The sequence below is a fragment of the Cephus cinctus genome, unplaced genomic scaffold (genome assembly GCF_000341935.2).
Source record: "Cephus cinctus unplaced genomic scaffold, Ccin1 Ccin1_scaffold0240, whole genome shotgun sequence".
Taxonomy (NCBI): Eukaryota; Metazoa; Arthropoda; class Insecta; order Hymenoptera; family Cephidae; genus Cephus; species Cephus cinctus.
Genome location: NW_014332956.1, coordinates 953,531 through 972,546, shown reverse-complemented (window position 1 = coordinate 972,546; position 19,016 = coordinate 953,531). Strand labels below are relative to the sequence as shown.

The 19,016-nt window shown below is 37.9% G+C and overlaps 2 protein-coding genes across 4 annotated transcripts; one reads left to right on the top strand and one right to left on the bottom strand.

Annotated features, from left to right (window-relative positions):
- The first annotated feature begins 8,658 nt into the window (after positions 1 to 8,658).
- Positions 8,659 to 14,225, top strand: LOC107265899 (proline-rich protein 4). Of its 2 annotated transcripts, none has more exons than XM_015735801.2 (2): positions 8,659 to 9,534; positions 12,682 to 14,225. In XM_015735801.2, exons 1-2 carry the CDS (start codon positions 9,529 to 9,531, stop codon positions 13,858 to 13,860), a joined length of 1,185 nt encoding a protein of 394 aa, XP_015591287.1. In that variant the 5' UTR covers positions 8,659 to 9,528; the 3' UTR covers positions 13,861 to 14,225. The 2 variants fall into 2 exon arrangements, with proteins under 2 accessions (XP_015591287.1, XP_015591286.1); XM_015735800.2 differs by lacking the exon at positions 8,659 to 9,534 and adding an exon at positions 12,036 to 12,305.
- Positions 14,226 to 16,967: 2,742 nt separating this feature from the next.
- Positions 16,968 to 18,945, bottom strand: LOC107265894 (proteasome subunit alpha type-5). Of its 2 annotated transcripts, XM_015735790.2 has the most exons (4): positions 18,786 to 18,945; positions 17,907 to 18,467; positions 17,694 to 17,840; positions 16,968 to 17,181 (listed from the first exon to the last, which is right to left on the bottom strand). In XM_015735790.2, exons 2-4 carry the CDS (start codon positions 18,465 to 18,467, stop codon positions 17,080 to 17,082), a joined length of 810 nt encoding a protein of 269 aa, XP_015591276.1. In that variant the 5' UTR covers positions 18,786 to 18,945; the 3' UTR covers positions 16,968 to 17,079. The 2 variants fall into 2 exon arrangements, with proteins under 2 accessions (XP_015591276.1, XP_015591277.1); XM_015735791.2 differs by lacking the exon at positions 16,968 to 17,181 and having other exon boundaries at positions 17,468 to 17,840.
- Positions 18,946 to 19,016: the final 71 nt, after the last annotated feature.

Here is a 19,016-nt window from a genome sequence, read left to right as displayed (position 1 = left end):
AGTTTGATATGTACCGTTAAGGCGATGATTTTGAGTTGCGACGCGGCAGTCCCTCGTAAATTGGATTGGGATTGACAGTGACCATAAAGCTCAAGTCCAATTGTGAATTAGGGAGCTAAAAAGACGGGCAATGAGCATCCGATTAAAGGAGAGTTAACTTCATAAATCTTGGCGCATGATCGAAATTTATTACGGATTAAAAATCCCCGACCGGCAATATCAATTAAATACACTCCAAGGCTCGATCGGCAAACCGATGCCTTCGCTTTCTTCGCAAAAAGTTACCCACTTGTCAAGAGTCCAAGAACTTAGTCTAGCGAAAGATACGAACCCACCGTGTGTAAAATCTTGAAATACGCAAAAGCACATGAGCGTTATAATGCATATAAATGAATAATTAAAATCACACAATATATTTTCAATCATTTTAAGCATCCGTATCCTACATGTATGTAGTGATAATAGAATAAAAAATTTACATTAAAAAAAAAGGTGACAGTGATACAATTTTTTACTAGAACAATATAGTCAATTTTACAAATATTGCGTAACACTGTAAAATTTTGTATCAATTTTTTACATAGTGGATTTCATAATATCAAATGGATATAAAATTTTTACTGTCTCGTATAATATCCGCGAAGACACCTAATCTCTCGCTAGCCTCGAAACGCAAGTGCATCCGATTTTTTTGTTCTCCCTTATTTCTCGGATTTGGTTGGCCTTTTGTTAGACACCGATGCGACCGAGCCGGCCTTCAATCATTCGAGTAATTATTCGCCAGAAGCAGTTTTGCCCAATTATTTGCGCCGCGCAACGGTTCGACGTCGGACGACTCGACGGACGATTGAGGAATTAAAATTGTCGAAACACGGCCAACTAGCTATACTCAACTTACATGGCACACGTGGCTCCAAGCTATTACCCGTAGTCCTACAAGATATCATTGCCACGTTAAAACATAGAAAATATTAAAAATTCTCAACAGCCAGATACAATAGCATCGTACGAGGTATAGAAAATCCAGTTGAAACGTTAAAGCCTCCTTGATCGAAGTCTCCGATCAAAATCACAATTCCCACTCCATCGACCCGTGAAAATCATCCAATTACCTCTCGTGGCTATCTGGCATCTCGCTATCAGGGCTCATTCAATTATTTCAACGAGGGTTGGTGAGATCCGGTCAAAAGGGGTGGTGTGAATAGTTGACAACTTACACAGTGTTATCTGGTAGTACCAGAATGTGGCAGTGATCCTCTGGTAATCCTTTGCTAAGCAGGGATCACGTGCCTTGTGACACATAATACACCTCACGTATACTATTTTACAAACTGGAAATACATATGTAGACGATAATATTTATTTAAGTATTCATAAAAGAGATTGATGATCGTATGATTTTTAAGTTCGAAGTAACTCAATGGACGTTTAACATATAATGGTATAAATAGATTTGATATGTGGAAAGTTATTGAATTTATTTTAGAAGATAAAAGATTTTTAGAATTAATTTAAATTTATGATCAAAACAATATTACGTGTCAACATAAATTTGTATATTGGAGTTAATTTTTTTTTCTTTTGACTTATAAAGATACTCGAGTACGTTATCGATTCGTTATACATGAGAATTCTATTTCTATACGGGGATGATACTGTAAGGGATGGTTTTTGATATCGCGACTGTGCGTCACAATTTGGATGAATGATTTTCTACCAGAGGGACCATTAAGCTTGTGTATACACAAAGGTTGGTAACCCTCACTGCGTGAAGGGTAGATACCCCTGACGCGTGCAACCCTGAAGGGATTCGAAATATGTTCAGGGTGTTTATGGGGGATAGACAGTACAAATCGAAACACACGGCTATGTATATGTAATATTTATTCTTCGTCTGTATGGATTTCCTTAGCTTTTACGTGATATATTTATATATTATCATTAAAAAAATTAAATTTTAAAAATCCAACTGATTTAATTTCTAAAAGGATTCATTGTCGCGTGACATTCATACGAAGTGATATTTTCTGAAAAAAAAAGTCAATGAACTTGAATTACCTTTTATTCACGACCAATTACGTAGTCATAAATAGATAGGATAAAACTGATTAAATTAAGAATTCCCTAACTACAATCTCTAGCTCGGCAGCAGTAGCAATTAAGGTACCCGTAATTGGAGAACGAAAATCTTTGAAAATAGTTAAAGACTGTATATGATTTTTCGACCAAGCAAGCCTGTTACAACGTACAAATTCCTTATTAATATAATTTATCGCCATGTTAATCTAAATTTTCACCTTCCGTATACACAGAGTTGTGCGACAGTATGTTTGATGAACTTGAATCAAGTTTTTCAGATATACCAAAGTACACGGTCATCCCTTGGATGAGTTGATAAAAAAAAAAGGGTTACACCTGTTAAACAAAAATTCGCTGCATATAAGTATAGGTATACTTGAACGAAGAGCCCTTTTATTAGTGAGGAAGTAGAACCCTTGAAAATTTTTTAAAATCCAATTCAAAATGTCTTTATCGGGATCGGTTCGATAATAGCAGTATTTCCGAAATTCGAGAAGGGTTATATTTGTTTTTTGTAAATTGCCGAAATAACGGTAAACGTACCGGCAATCATAAGAAATTTTCAAGGATAGTCCCGAGTCGCAAGGGTGGTTTCCGTAGAAATGAAAGGGTTGACTTTAATTCCCAATAATATTTCTAGCGCCTCTATGGCATTAAGTGTCTTATGGGAAGGCGCGAAGATTTTTTATATCTTTTCACCGCACCTATTTGTTTTGCGCAAATTACCCAAATATTTCCATAATTAACCTATAATTTATACAGATGTCTGTGGTTCCTTTTACGCACAGATCGCGCCGATCGAACCCACAATTATGAAACCACAAATATTTCCGAAAACAATGTATATTGTATACAGTATAATTTTCAGCCCTCTACTCTATCCCTTTACCCGTTCCATCGAAATTCCGAAAGTAGCCGAATCCTTTGCCGACGATCTTCGTGTGCATTCGGGAATGACTATCTATATCCATGGCTGATATCGTTTATCGATAATTGCAAGCCATTAGAGATACGTGTAGCCTCGATGGATCAAGTTTTGAACAGGCGAAATAGCCACGTTTAAAAAGAAGAAAAACAAAGCCACTAAAATTCTTACCACAATTTCAACAGAAATTAACAGTGTTTATCTAACTCGAGAGATTCGTGATCGAGCATTCAAAACGCGATGCGTGTAGGCGCCCTCGAAGAAGAATCCCTAAACGAAAATTATAGAAAAAAGCTGTGAGGCTATTACGTACGTCAAGGTGTGTCGAAACGTTTTTCAAACTCTCAAGATTTTTATTTTAACACGACCCGAGGGCAAAATCGATAGAGTCATTTTCGTCAGGCAAGATCGAAGCGTCTGAAATAAGCCAATGAATGATGAAAGTTCATCGTTGATCTGTAATAATATATTTTTATAGTATCAATCGTGTCAGCTACTGTAAAATATTTTTAAACCTTTTTTTTATAATGAATAAACAATGACAATACCATCACAGGTAGATACCCACTGTGTCTATTCAAGATAAAACGATATTTCGCATAGACCCGAAAATTCCCAAGCCTATGGGAAGCGTACGTGCTACGAGTAACACGAGTCATAACTGAATTAGTTGAGCCAAAGGAAAATTCCCCTTTTGGGTTTTACGCTGTCATATTTTTTCGTATCCGTAACGGAATGGAAATGCCGTCCCACATGACAGTTACAAGTCCTACGATCTATTGGAGCAATTTTTTGTACTAGCCCACAAGCATGTGAACTTATGCAGTATATTAAACTATGTATATACCATAGTCTGAAAATGTAAAATCAGCTATCGAATGCAAAATGAATATTTAACGAAACGCACGCGTCATTCAAATTCGTGGATATGCCGGGAGTCATATCATTACAACACTGTGGAATTCGTGCAAGCGTAATAGATTAGTAATTACGCCAACCATAATTTTTTAGCGGTCGATTTATCCTCGCCACCGGGTATGGACCGACATCAATGCGAAATTTCAGGGTGCCGCCTACTCGAGCTTAGATTGGTTGGCACGGCGCAAGAGCACCAAATGCAGGTTACCAGCGAGACAGAATTTTGTCGAAAACGAATAAGAAAACATCGGATTTTTGCCTCCGAGGGGACAGTTGCCACTCGGTTCACCTGCCCTTAAGAATCTAAGCACGCGAAATCACGAATGGTCATTAGGTTGGTCTAAGAGTAATTCATGGAAGCTGCACGTACTTATTTCAAAGCAGAATACAACATTTATGAATTATTCGTCGTCATTAGCCTCGTGTAAAAATTCATTGTTTCCTTTGCCCAAAAGTGGCACATCTATGGGGAAAAAAAATATGCAATACTTAAAAATCTATAATAACCCATCCTTCGCTCGGCAGACAGCATCTTATACACTTCTGGATCGCATCAGCCAAAGATTTAGGTACAATGTATAAAAATTTGTGAAAAAAAATTTTTTAACCGCCGAAAATTTTCAGCCTGTCATTATTCGCAGGCACGGTATCCTCCTGTACGTCTGTATATAATATAAGCACGCGACCAGTCAAGGAGGCGGTATAATGCAGCGTGGCACATAACTCGCGGGTTACGTATCGCACTGCCTCTGGCTAATCATAGGTTAGCGGCGTTTAGGCAGATGCGACAAAAATTGAACGTCTTTGGCGTTTTGTACGCCGCCTCTCCTGTGAACCTGTCCGACATACCTGAAAGGGTGCGTCGTGTGGCAGCCACGCGACAATTGAGCGCCAGCTCCTATGTACCCTAATAAAAAACTACCCTATAATACACTAAGGATTACGAATCAAAAAATCATTAACAATCATTAATTAACATTGCACCATGTTATTTTACCATAATCGCAATCGGCCTTAGATATAAATATGGTATGCTTGATACAATAAAATTAGTCCGATTCGACACGCGAGTATTGGATGACATATAAATTTTGGTACAAGCAGATTTAGAGGACTGATTAAAAAATCTGTTAATTAGACGGATGATTAATTGTGGGATTAGAAAAAACAATAGCGATAGTAGCTGTGATTGTGAAGCACTGTAAACGATAAAGAATTTTCATTGGGTACTACTGGGACCTAATAAAAGTCTACGTAGGTACATGTGTTATTGGAATGTATGCCTAACTGTTTCAGGTATAGCTGGCGACAACACTTTAGCTGTAACTAACTAGTTAATAGAGTGTAATAAAATAAAGGGTTTTTCAGGGTGCGTTCAAGATGTTACGTCGGTAGTCGATTTATGATTACTGGCTGTGACGAGTGGTAGTACACGCCGGTTTAGTCAACAAAATCCAATTTAAATTAATTGGCCTCGCATTCTTCGCGTTCGTTGGCTGACTTAGAATCTGATCTAATTGTAAGATCGGTAGTTCAAGGAGCACGATGAGAATCGGATGACTCCGCCTTTATTCGAATCTCATCAGATACACGAATCTATAGATATTCGATACAAATGAAGATATCAGGAAAAATATTATAAAAATAAAGTTGCATCGCTCCTGGAGCTTCGTTGAATGTTACGTTGAATGATTGATCGATCGTATTAAAAAGTGGCCGTAACAATTCGTTACGGGAGTCCGTGTAGTTTGAACGCTCGGTTTTTATAATACGTAATTCCTTTAATTCATCACGTGTTTATTCCGATGACGTATTATTTCAGGTAAGGGAAGAGACTATTTTTCGTAGCAGAAAATTCGTAAAAAATTATGTAATTTATTGCACGAGCTTAATTAGAGGCTTCAACGCTTGGGATTGATGGGAAGATGCACCGAATAGAATTTAAGATATTGCTCGGACGGTGGAATGCATGCTAAAGGAAGGACTTCCATGTAATTCCCTAAGAAAATTGTAATTAGCATGAGCCCAGTAAAAATAATTTTCATAAATTTTTTCTATAGCGTGAAGGATATTCAAAATTGACAACCAGGGATTTGGAGCGATTCGTCAAAATATCAATACCGATTCATCTCTAGTGACGTCACATCGAATATACGTCATTCAGAAATATATATGAATATCATTATATAAAAAGATAGAATATTCACTATATCTTTAGCGTATCTAAAAACCTGTCGTAACCCTTGATTTTCGTACGCTCACATCCATTTCGGAATTCGTCTAAAAAGTTGGACAGGAATTTAATCGCTAACGATCGCGTAACGATCGTCCAATAACCTTAGCTTAGCCAACCTCTTTATTTTCATTACCATGGAATTACAAATAAATGCAGTGCGGATCCGTTTGTTCGCTTTCGGTGCACGTATACATTCTACAAAAGAGCAAAGAATCATCATGTCGGTTCGATCGCACGAGGAATTGAATATTTTACCCATCATGCAATACGACTACTACATTCAACCTGTATAGCTATATATACGCATATACTCCATATATAGACGTCTGGTTGGCGTAACTCGTGTCCAAAGTAAAACCAAATTCTACCAAAGTCCAAATTCAAATGCAGCAAGTATGATGTATAAAATTATATTAATTAGAAAGAATTCTCAAAATCCGTCCCTCTGTCGATACACAGTGTCCCAATGATTTCCTAATTGGCCCGGTGTCTAACTTAAGATCTGTTTGGCTAAATTATAAAGGCGTACCTTATATACGAAACTCACTCCAGAGCCTCGGGTACGTCGATGCCGGCCTTAAATCAAGCGCGTGGCTAATTGCCACCGATATTTTATACATCGCCTCGTGCGCCAAAGCCATCCCATAGCACGCGCCATGGCGCACGTCCCAAAAGGAGGAGGCGAAAATTACAAAAGAGAGAGAGAGAGAGAGAGAGAGAGAGAGAGAGAGAGAGAGAGGGAAGAGAGAGAAAAAAGAAGTCAACTACAGAGGAGAAAGAACTTACAAATAAAAGAGTCTGCTTGTACATGCAAGGTATAGGTAGGGCCTTGCACCTGAACCTGAGAAGATTTTTCGTTTCTTTTTCTTTCTTTCCTTCGTTCTACGTTACGGCCCTTTGCTCCCTAAAGATTCCTTATACGATTTATCTCAAGACTCACGTGAACACTAGCGCGACTGAAACACTCTCTTCTACGTATGCAATGTGACATCAAATGGCTTTTGGAACTTTACATAATTACACGACGAAAGATCGCTTGGTAATAACAGGCCCTTTTGGCATTTATAAATCGACATCAATCATCTTTCTCGATCATTGCGTATTACGATATTACGATCGTGTTACCGATAAACGTTGATAACTATGATACAGTATCGATAAATATATCGATGTATAAGCAACATCGGTCTGTAAGGTTGTAAAATAATTTTTTGGATGATATACTCTATATTGTAGATCTATATGTATAGTTATAGGCAATATCCAGTTTTATAGATCCAGAAAGTCATGTCCTTTGGGGTCGAGTAATGAGACTTGTGTATATAATGTAAGAGTTTCACTAACTACAGGGACGTCTCTAGTCAATTACGAAATGACTCCCTTAGGATCAGAGGTGGCATCGACTCACGGAAATAAATTGGACTGTTAATGGATACCAAACGAGTTAATTAATGTTCATTTACCTCCGGCATCTTGCGTTATTACAAAATCGATCTACAGAAAGAAAGTTCGACTTTTAATTGCACGAGCGTATACAGCTATTGTATACAGTATCGTAAATAGTATTACGCGTGTTTTGAGTTCCTGAGAATTTTTTTTTTTTACAGCATTTAATTAACAGTCAGACTGAATAGTCCAATGGTTGAGCGAATTGATTAAGTCGCCAGAAATAGCAGTTGCCCTGGCTACTTCCAATGCTCGTTAATTTGTAGGCACCCAAGTCGAACGCGGCTTCCTTGAAAAAAAAAAAATAATAAAAGCATCCCTCTTGTTTGCCAAAGATTAGACTCATTTATGTTTGATATATTAAATCGAAAATTACAGCCTAGCCCAGTTCTAGTCTGATAATGTAGGTTGTTGTTCTAGCAACCTAACCTATACTCAATTCGCAAAGAGTTATAGTAATTTCCGATCGATATCATTTTAATTCGCGAAACCATCGCTCCACGTGAATTAATTGTCCAAAAGGCCTAGGACGTGCTATAATTTCATTGATTAGCGAAACACGAAAGACAGGGTATGCCATTTTTTGTCTTCACTGCATTAATTTATAATAGAAATTTCATCTACACGCCAGCTGGTCACGTGGTCGATTAATGCAAAGAAAACACGCATGAATACAATTTATTATCGCAATTCCGGGATTATACATATTCAGGAATAACTGTACATAATCATCGTATGTGTGTATATATATAAATTATTGTGAATATTCCATATAGGGACGTTACAGAGTATGTAACAATGATTTCACTTTGAGAACATTCTATATAGCTGTTTACTGTTTTCTTTAATGAAAATCGTCAATTATCAGTTTCTACGTATATGTGATGTCAATTACCGTTTTTATTGGTTCCTTAACTTCATCCTCGTCCCTGGAAGCTGAGGCGGTATTGGTAAACGTAATGCGCCTCTTGTACTGGCATGCTATGGTGTACGTACATGGTAGACGGCATGTCCCCGGTAATTGGCTATTGGATCAGATGCGTGATCGTGGCAAGGATTCAGTCAGGCCCAATTCTACATAATCGTAACACGTTGTCCACATACGCGTAATACCGGTCAAATTACATGAGACCGAACTCGATAATAATATCTTTAACAAATAGCAGGATCTTCAATTTAAACGTTGCCTTTCTGTACAATTATACGTGTTGGAAAATTATGATGGGCTTACTTTCATTAAATTTACACCGTATACGCATACGACGCGAGTTAAAAGAGGTTACGGCAGATCTACCTGCTTGGACTGGATAAACGACACTTGAATTTCTTCCGTCTTAATAAAAGAATGAAGACAAAATATAAAAATAAATACCTGCGTGCCTCGAGTGAAATCTAATGATAAATGCGACTAGGAAACAGGAAAGTGATCACACGACAGGCGTCACTATCGGCCATTTCATTGAGAGATGACATACCCGTGTTAGGAGAAAATGATTTTATGTACCTGGTGTAATTTTATGAGAAGAAAGTAAAGTGGAATATTTCCGTGCGAGTTTAATATAGACTGTCATGTTTGAGGTTAGTTCATTCAGAAGTGGACGGAACGACACTAGTGAATTTAATACGCAGTACCAACTTACATTTAATCGAGAATTTACGTGTGTCGGTTGGCGAAACTGTACTCAGCCGAAAAGAGGCGGAGTACTTCGTGGACCATCGTACGGTTGTTAAAATGCAGTTAAATCCAAGGGACGTCACGAGGTCGGCGGTTTTTAAGGGCCCCAGGACATTGCCCATTGGCCATCAACAGCACATTAGTTACCGACCGTAAAGCAAAACTATTTGCGAGCGATGCAGGTGCAGCTTTTGATCTCCTTCTGAAGAAACGGGGAAACCTTTTCGACATCCCTGGAGGATAACCACAATGCAGGTGCAAGTTTAACTTTTCCGTTAGTGATGGCGCTGCCGAACGATACAGAATCTAGACTAATAATTTTTGAAAAGCGTCAATTTTCTTTCTTTCTTTATTGTAACTCGTGACGGTATTTGGGTGAAACCTTAAATAGTCATTTGCGTCTGACAGTCCTAACTTTCCGGTTAGCATCCTTTGCGGTAAACGAAGTCTGCACTTAATTGGGAAGTGCAACGCTTGATGGCGGCAGTGGCAAACTGAAAACGATAAGATAAGGTCCGTTTAAGGGCACGTGGCTATGTTCCAGATCATTCCATTCGAAATACCATCAGTGAAAATGGGACCGAAACACTTGATGTCCCTTGCCGATCTGCGAGGGATAAGATTCAAATCTTTCTCTCGTTTGCGAGCTGTTATACGTCCACGTTATATTTCTGGGCCACCTATTTCGCCCTGACCTCCCAAAACGTCTTAATTGTCTTGAAATTAGTTACAGTCCCCGTTCGAGGGCCGCAGTCTGCTTCCTTTTTGAAATTCGTAACGCTCGTGCTTCCAGGACATTATAATAAAATGGATCCTCCTTTTTTTTCAGCTGACAATGCACTTTTCAAATTTAAAGAAAAATTCATTCTAACCCTTTCGCGTGTTATCCAAAAATCTTCACCAAACTTGACTTTCGAAATGAGCGAAGGTAACGCGTAGATTTTTCAAGTAACAAAAAACCGCGTAACTGATTTTTAATGTCTTCATAACTGCCATTCGGTGAAAAACACATTGCATCTGCAAACCCAAATTTTTTTACTCACATTCCTCCACGCTCCAAATCCGTATGTTCGTTTTTCGAAATATCTAAGATAATTACTGTGCTCATTCAAGTATACTATAACAGTGTCGGTATTTCTTGTTATAAAACGATATTCTGAATAAATATACATAAATTACTTTAATATCCAGAATTTTCATTTTTTTTTCAAGAACACAGTGCATAAGTTGCAATCCGTGAAAAGCCGACTTACCGTAGAAAATACTCTTCGGGATTTACGCTTGGGCGATTCCACACTAGAAGGAGAACCTACACGCAATGTAAAAGTTTCCAATTATCATGCTCGGTGTACTACTTCAATTCGTTCCTTCATTTTCAATTAAAAGCCCACGAAAGTCGCCGCAGAAACACAACGCGTCACTGCCAATTGATCTTTCAATTAACAACAGACTCTCAGATCTGTACCAAAGTAAAACGTCAGTATCCAATTAACAAATAGAAACCATATCAATTATCATAAAGACAATAGATCTTCGCACGACTAATAACAAAAAAAGAATATTAAAAACACAAAATAACCTTCAATCATAACAACAGTGCACACTACCTATAATCAATTTTACACATGTATCAAGTAAATAAATTTTTGATCGTTCAATAAAATCTGATCGATTCTATACAGACAATATTTAAGCCAAAGATACACATATGTCCAGAAACAGGTGCAAGATACTTCAGTTAGTTAGACCGCGTTATCCAGTTGAAATGCATCGGCTTGACACTAAGGTAATGATTACACCATATGACGACAGTATCCTTAACTCAATACGTCATACCTGTATATATCTATACGATGTTTATCAAAATCGGAAAGGAAAGGCTGCACGTTTATTTCCCAGACCCCATCTGGAATTCACGTTTGAATTCTCCTTTTTCTCGACAGGAAGAATATTCCGTAGCATTACGTGCGATAGGAAAGATATGACGCTTGGGATGCTTGAGCAGCGATTAATCGTTAAAAAGCGCTGTGTATCGCGAGCCAGGATCAAAATGGGTCTTATACATGCGACCGTATTAACATACAACATTAGTTATTCTACATGCGAACAGTTGACTACCCCAGGAGCCGTATTGTTCTGATTTCTGTAGCAATTATAGCATATGCCCAATGACTACCTTTGTGGTATCGATATGGGGTCCATACAGAATTATTACCTGAAACGCATTAACAGCAGTATGATTTGCAGGCGAGAGCTAAGTAATTTCATTGCTGAATTTTCTATAGGTATACATGAAGAAATGGATGGTTACCTGCTGTGTTATATATGTATACAGTGTACTGTCACTTGGCGAAAGTCACGTGACACGTCCGCCACCTGAGATCATTTATGCGCTTCGCGATTTTCATGCAGAAATATAGGATTTCGTAAAACAAATTTTGAACGCTAGTGAAATATCAGTGAATGGAAATGACTCCGTGAATACTTGACTGTCAGCAATTAGTTTCGTAACGCATATCCTAAACCTTTCTTTTAAGCTTTGAGTTTTCTTGCTATGCTGTATAATACGTCTATGGTTACTTTCGCTGAAGAATATCTGTTCGGGCGATGTATGATAATAATTCGATAAAAATCATAAATCGAGTTTTAATTGACACTTAAATTCCAATTGAATTTTTTTTAACGTAATAATTCAATTCTGAAAGATGGCAATGACGTATAATTTTTTTTTATAAAGATCAACGAGTGACGTTGATCTTTTTATTTTCATATTCTGAGGATCGTCAGGTTTTGTGTGAGTCGTTTCCCGTGTGTTAGCTAAGATTACGCATATGCGTATACCTATTAGAATTTTTGTAACTATAAATGCATGAAGCGTGTATATGTAACATAAGCGATGAGATGCAGGGAAAGTGCCAAGCTAATAGCGTGCAGGGTATATAAGGCTGATGCTAGAAAACGAAGTGGCTCAGTCAGTGGTTAAAGACCACGCTAAAACACGGGCGCAACGTATCATGAATATTAAGGTAAGTCGAAAGTGGAAGGACTACGGTATTTCGATGATCAAGGGAAATAAATAATTTTTCGAATAAGTATTTAAATTCATCCGGTTTTATATTCGTGTGGATAATTGATGTGCACAAACTATTAGCGTTTGGTCGAAATGAACGTCAACTGGGTTCATTATCAAATCTGGTCGATCACTCTGGCCCACCAGTGGCAAACTAGAAGACAGGGGATAGTGTATTAGCCGTGGGGAAGGTATATACATGAACATGCGGGTATGCGTAAACAGGGAATTATTATGAGGATCACAAATAACGTAGATAAACATACGGATACCTAAACGAGGTACGAGTTATAACCTTCATTGACTCAACATTCCTGATTACTTGAATTCAGATCTTGATAGGCCTAGTAGCCTTGGCCACTGCGGCACGCTGTGTGGAAGTATCACAGAAGGACTCCACTGGAACTAAGAGCACATCCCCGGAAAAGGACTCGGAGTCATCGTCCAGCGACAAGAAGACGGAGAAACGTGGACTGTACAGTAGCTATGGAGATGCTGGAGGTTACGGTTCAGGGGGTTATGGGTCGGATGGTTACGGATCAGGAGGTCACGACTTCGGCGGTGGATCAGACGGTGGTGGAAGTAGCAGCTACGATCAGCAGGAGCACGTGAAGACTGTAACAGTAGTGAAGAAGGTCCCAGTACCTTACGAGGTCGCGAAGCATGTACCCTACACCGTAGAGAAACATGTACCTTATAAGGTGAAGGTTGGGGTACCGCAACCCTACACAGTTGAAAAACATGTACCCTATCCCGTGAAGGTATACGTGAAAGTACCTGTGCACGTTCCTCAACCTTATACCGTGGAGAAGAAGGTCCCGTACGAGGTCAAGTTTCCCGTAGATAAACCGTACGAGGTTAAGGTCTACGTACCTCAACCGTACACAGTGGAGAAACATATTCCTGTACCTGTTAAGGTTTCTGTACCTCAACCATATACTGTTGAGAAACATGTACCTTATCCAGTAAAGGTTAAGGTTCCAGTACCTCAACCTTATCCCGTGGAGAAACCAGTTCCGTACGAAGTGAAGGTTCATGTTGATAAACCATATCCAGTACATGTACCGAAACCATATCCCGTAACAGTCCATAAACCTTATCCAGTAACCGTTGAAAAACCTGTACCCTATGAAGTTAAGGTACATGTTGATAAACCTTATCCTGTACATGTTGAGAAACCGTATCCTGTTCATATTAAGGTTCCCGTTCCTCAACCTTACCACGTGGCTAAACCAGTACCCTATCCCGTAGAAAAACCGGTTCCTTATCCCGTCAAGGTCCCGGTTGACAAACCGTACATCGTTGAGAAGGAAGTACCTTATCCTGTTGAGAAAGAGGTACCAGTGCCGGTTAAAGTACCTGTTGCTGTTCCAGTACACGTTAAACACGAGGAACACGGTTCGGATTTTGGAGGCGGTGATTATGGTGGCAATGGTGGTGGTTATGAATCCCAGGACGGGAGTTATTCTGAGGGTGGCTATGATTTGTCGTCCTACTCTCATCACGGTTGATTCAGTGTAATAAATTATGTATTGGGTGATTAGATATTTTTTTAGAAAAATCGTAGATCTAAGTCGAAGGTTTTATTGTTGACTAGTTTGTGAAAATTTCGGAACATTGAAAAATTATATCCGGCATATATATATTCATATATATTATGGCAGTTATCCAAAATCGCCCCTGAACAGTCTTATGTTTACTTCCGCTATAAACAGGTGCTCCAAAGAGACGTGAACCACGATCTAGCCGTATTTTATAAGATAATAACTTAACGTCCATAAAAAGCCTGTTATAACAGAACTGAAATTGCATTAGTCAAAGTACCTGTATGGATGGTTTAATGTTTTTATGTATTAAATAAATTTTAATAAATATTTTTCTTTGTGTATATATACGTATATACTAACAAATATCCCACTGTAAATTTATCCTTAAATACTCTACAATTTATGTGCTTAGAAAAATATAACGAGGCCTTAAAAAAGATTAGAATCTAAATCCTGCACTGAATATGATTGAATAAAAAATAGTGATAAATTGAGAATAGATAAAGGATAATTCTGAAGAAGCGATACACTATACCTTAGACAATTGCAAGAGTAAAATGTTTAAGACTTTCTATTCTCATTTCCCATGTTACTTATCGCAGTGCTCAGTATTATTTGCCAGGAAATAGATCCTATCGATTTCCTCTGAAGAACCGAAGGTTCTTTCAACGCAATGAAATGCAAATACGTCACGCGAAGCCACGCTTGTTCATTTTTCACTAGAATAATGAGCGCTGCCTTAAAAACTATTATTTTCTTCGTGATCGATTGATTAAAAGTAATAAGTAAAACTTAATATCATCCGTTATTAAAAGACTCAATAATTAAATAGGTATTCAATTTGTACAAAAATTCCAAAATTCAAAGCGTAACGGTTGCCAACCAAAAAAGGAAAATATACCTATTAAATTTAATCGATATCAAGATCCACTCAGACTTTCGATTCGAACAAATCTTAATCATTACTATACCGCAATTAAGAAACGCTCGGTAAGCTGCGCTGCATCAGCGAAGAAAGTGCACTTTCCCTGCAGTTTCTATGCATACACTCTTTAACGTCATTTATACCCATACACAGATCTCATATATGTTAAAAGCCGCCATTAAGGTGACGTAAAGACCAGTGAGTCGAACGTATTATTTTAATTTTACTATATCATGAACTCGAGTGCAGACGCAAGGTGGAGAGATCTGAATTTTATCATACCTATTGGCCACGGTCAAGTAAGAACGATTGACTGAACGCGAGTTTATTTTCACTGATTAATTTACTTACTAATTGGCTATAGATCGACACGATAAGATTTTCATTTTGTGCGTGCTTCAGAATTTTCAATGGCAATTCAATATTTTATACCGTGTTTCGAGATCATTGTGACACAGTATACACAGTATAGAACGTAATACGAAAATGAGCCAAGCACCCCGTATATTATAGTTAAATAATCTACAGTGAGTATCGCTTATACAAAAGCAGTTGTTCATCTTGCTGTGACCGGCCATGCGGCCAGTTTTGTGAAAGTGAAAAAAATCGCGACGATTCTGCCATGCGTGAATTATAACCGTGTTATATATACATATACGGGAATACGTAAGCCTGCACTGTTATTTATGTATGTACTTTGTACTTCCGGTTTTCTACGGAGGCTTCTCTAATAATAAGGAAGCAGGTTTATCGTTTCTTATGCGTAAAGTCATTTATCGTTTACACTAGGTAAAGCATATAGGTTAAGCTACGTTGAGCCATTTGTCATTATTATTTTTTGAATCGGTTGTACAAACACCGTTAAGTAACAATATCCATATTACCAGTAGAACGGATAAAGTTAAATTTGTCTGGGTTTCATTTTGTTCGTGCCATCGTGGCGTTTCCAGCCGTTGCTGCTGATATCGGGCGCGACTGTGAAGCGAAGGCAATTATCGTAGCGAAACTTGAACGTGGCGGCGGGAGTGAGTGTTGGCGTCTGATACGACGGGTCAGGTCCCACGGGATTCTCAGGGATTCAAACGGGACTATCCCGCCTCTCATCGCAGTTAATTACAGAGTCCTTCTCAGTCCCTTCACTCACCCCATTTTGCCACCCTTATTGCTGCGTGTATCGCCACCGTTTTTCACCATTGAGGATTCCCTTTCAGGCTATGGATTTACAGGTACTTATTGTTTGCTGAGATTTCCTTTTTGACACTTTAATGAACTTGAAAACATGCATACATACATAATGTTGAATAAGTAAAAAGTTGGAATATAATTTTTATATTTTTATTAGAAACAATTTGGGTAACGTAAGGATTAAAAATTCTACTATCGGCTTATCAGCTTAGAATTGATATTATATATTTTTTTATATTTCTCTCTCTTTTCATTTGTCTGTCTTTCTGTATATTTGTCTCTGTCTGTCTATTGCAAACCGTCTGTCTGCTTTTCTCTGGCGTCCTGGAGTAGTACGAGCGCGTCAATTTGGGCTTGAATACGTTTTAAGCGCCTCCCACAATCAGCGAGTGTCAGCAAAGCCTCCTACGGGAATTCAAGTGAGCGAATCGTACCGGGATTGAACGCTTGAAATGGAATAATATCCAATAATCTCGCAGCCGAGAGAGGACGGGATAAAAAGGGACGTTTTATCGTAACATCGCAGCACCGGCGCCAGCCATTTCTGCTCGCTTTTGCACTCCCGGGCAAAATTAATTATTGATTTCGGATACGGGCATTCAGGGCGCTTTTAATCGAAAGCGAACCACTAACTGGGCGACTCGGCCTATTCCAAATAGACAATCCTGCCTCTATATAAAAGTGAGGAATGTATACCAATTATTTTTTCAATTCCAAAAAATCATACCTTAACAATTTTTTGGATTTTACTTTCATTGTGTATATAAAAATTTGTTAATAAATAATATAACATGAACATTCAAAAAATCATTATACGGTAATAATGTTATCTTAATTAACGATTTTATTATAGTGCATACCATTTCCAAAAGGTGATACATTTTAATTAATACGAAATTTTTAAAACAAAAGCGTTAAAAAGGCACGACTGCACAATTTATAGAAATAACGCAACCATCAATTAGGTCTGATTGTTTTATTAGTAAATAATGATGACCAATGAATAAAGGATTTCAATGTGACAATCGTGTTAGTTAAGCTTGGTAATAGTAGACGATAATCTGGTATTTTCTTTATCCGCTACTAATGGCTGCAGGCTTGATGCTCGGAGTAGCACCACTGTCAGATCGTGGTTTTGGTGCTTCTTCCCTCGCGTTCGGCAGATTTTCTACGATCTGGATTAAAGTATTCCGAGAAAACATGATTAAATAAAACCTTCGTAATAGTAAATTGTGCAATATCCCATTAAGTTGACATTGCAGTAAATATACAGAAAACAGTGATAACACTGATTCTATATGTTTTCTATGACAAGTTAAATTGTACGTCGTTACCCACGAGGGTATAAATCTGAAATCGAAATCTCATATTGGAAAAATGACTGACGCGACAAGAGGGTAAATAATTAATAAGGCATATTGGAAAAATAGGAGATAAGGATTTTTTTAAACGAACGTAAAATAGTTTTGGTTATCTTCTTTTTTTTTGTATATTTTTGTGCCAATCTCCTGTGAGAATGCTTATATTATGAAAAGGGAGAAAGGATTGTATATGAATAACACAATCACCGCGATGCGTAATCCTATATACAATCCGCAATTATGCAATTCTTTGATGCACTTTTCAATCAGCAATGAATTTATTAGGTCGAGTCTATTTGAAAATTTTAAGCTATATCTTTGATCACCTTCTGTAACTCTGCCTTGGAGAACATATGAAAGAATGCTCCTGGTGTCATTGTCATTACTTCAATGTTGGTTTCATTCAGTTTTTCCTCCATGACCTGCTTTAAGATTGTTAATGCTGATGTTGTTGCCTCCTTCAGTGTCATTGACTGCAGAAAAATAGTTTTTGAATAAAAAGGTTTAGGACTTGTATGATATACTGCAGTGCACGATACCTTGTGATACACTTCTTGAAGTGACTGTTGTGCACCTTCGCTACCTGATCCAATAGCTTTTGCATCAAATTGAACAAATGTACCGGATGGATCCATATGAAAAAGTTGGGGTCCTTTTTCATCAATTCCAGCAAATAATATTGCTACACCAAATGGCCTAGACATGGCACTGCCATCATCGTCACTGTCCCCAAACTGTATTGCAAGATTGGATACAGCTTGAGCTGCTGACTCTACTGTCATTTTCTCATTATAAATGAACCAATGATTTTGGCATTCCACCCTAGCCCGATCGATCATTGTTCTTGAATCTGCCATTAGACCAGAGACTGCACAACCAATATGCTTGTCAACTTCCACAATTTTTTCTACTGTTGTTGGTTCCATTAATGGAGAAGTAATACGTTTCTCCACTGCCAAGATTACACCTTCCGAAGTTGCAATACCTATGGCGGTGGATCCTAGTTTGATAGCTTCAATTGCATATTCTACTTGGAATAAACGACCTTCCGGAGAAAACGTGTTAACACCACGATCATATTCTGAACGTGTCAGAAACATCTGCAAATTAAAAAAATTATTACAAGTAAATTCACCGTCAACACATTGTGACAGGTTTATTAGTTAAACCAACCCATTCATAAATTACGAGGAACGTAATATAATTTTTAGTTTAAAAAGCTATACAATTACACAGAATCTGGAATCTATGAAATGCTTTCAATAATTGATACAATATTCAAATACAGTATATAAAATCTTATTAGAGGTTAACTATCATGACACTGCAAAACTAATAAAAGCGTACTATTATCTTATGTCATATAATTTTGGCGTATAGCTAATCTAATAGTGACTGTAACGGAATATGAATTTTACCTTCAAAGTTCACAGTTGGTCCAAAAGGAAACAACTCAAAATTAACTGAAGCCGACTTATCACAAACGCTAGTCACGGAGGATCACGAACAATCAAGAGCGAATGCGAATGGCAGAAGCGGGTGAATATACCAGAGATCAGTAGGGAGATGCACAACACTACGGTTTTAGGTGATACCAAAAGCATGGCGCTAAATCGTAGCGGCGAGTTCGGGAGTAGGATTTCGTGATC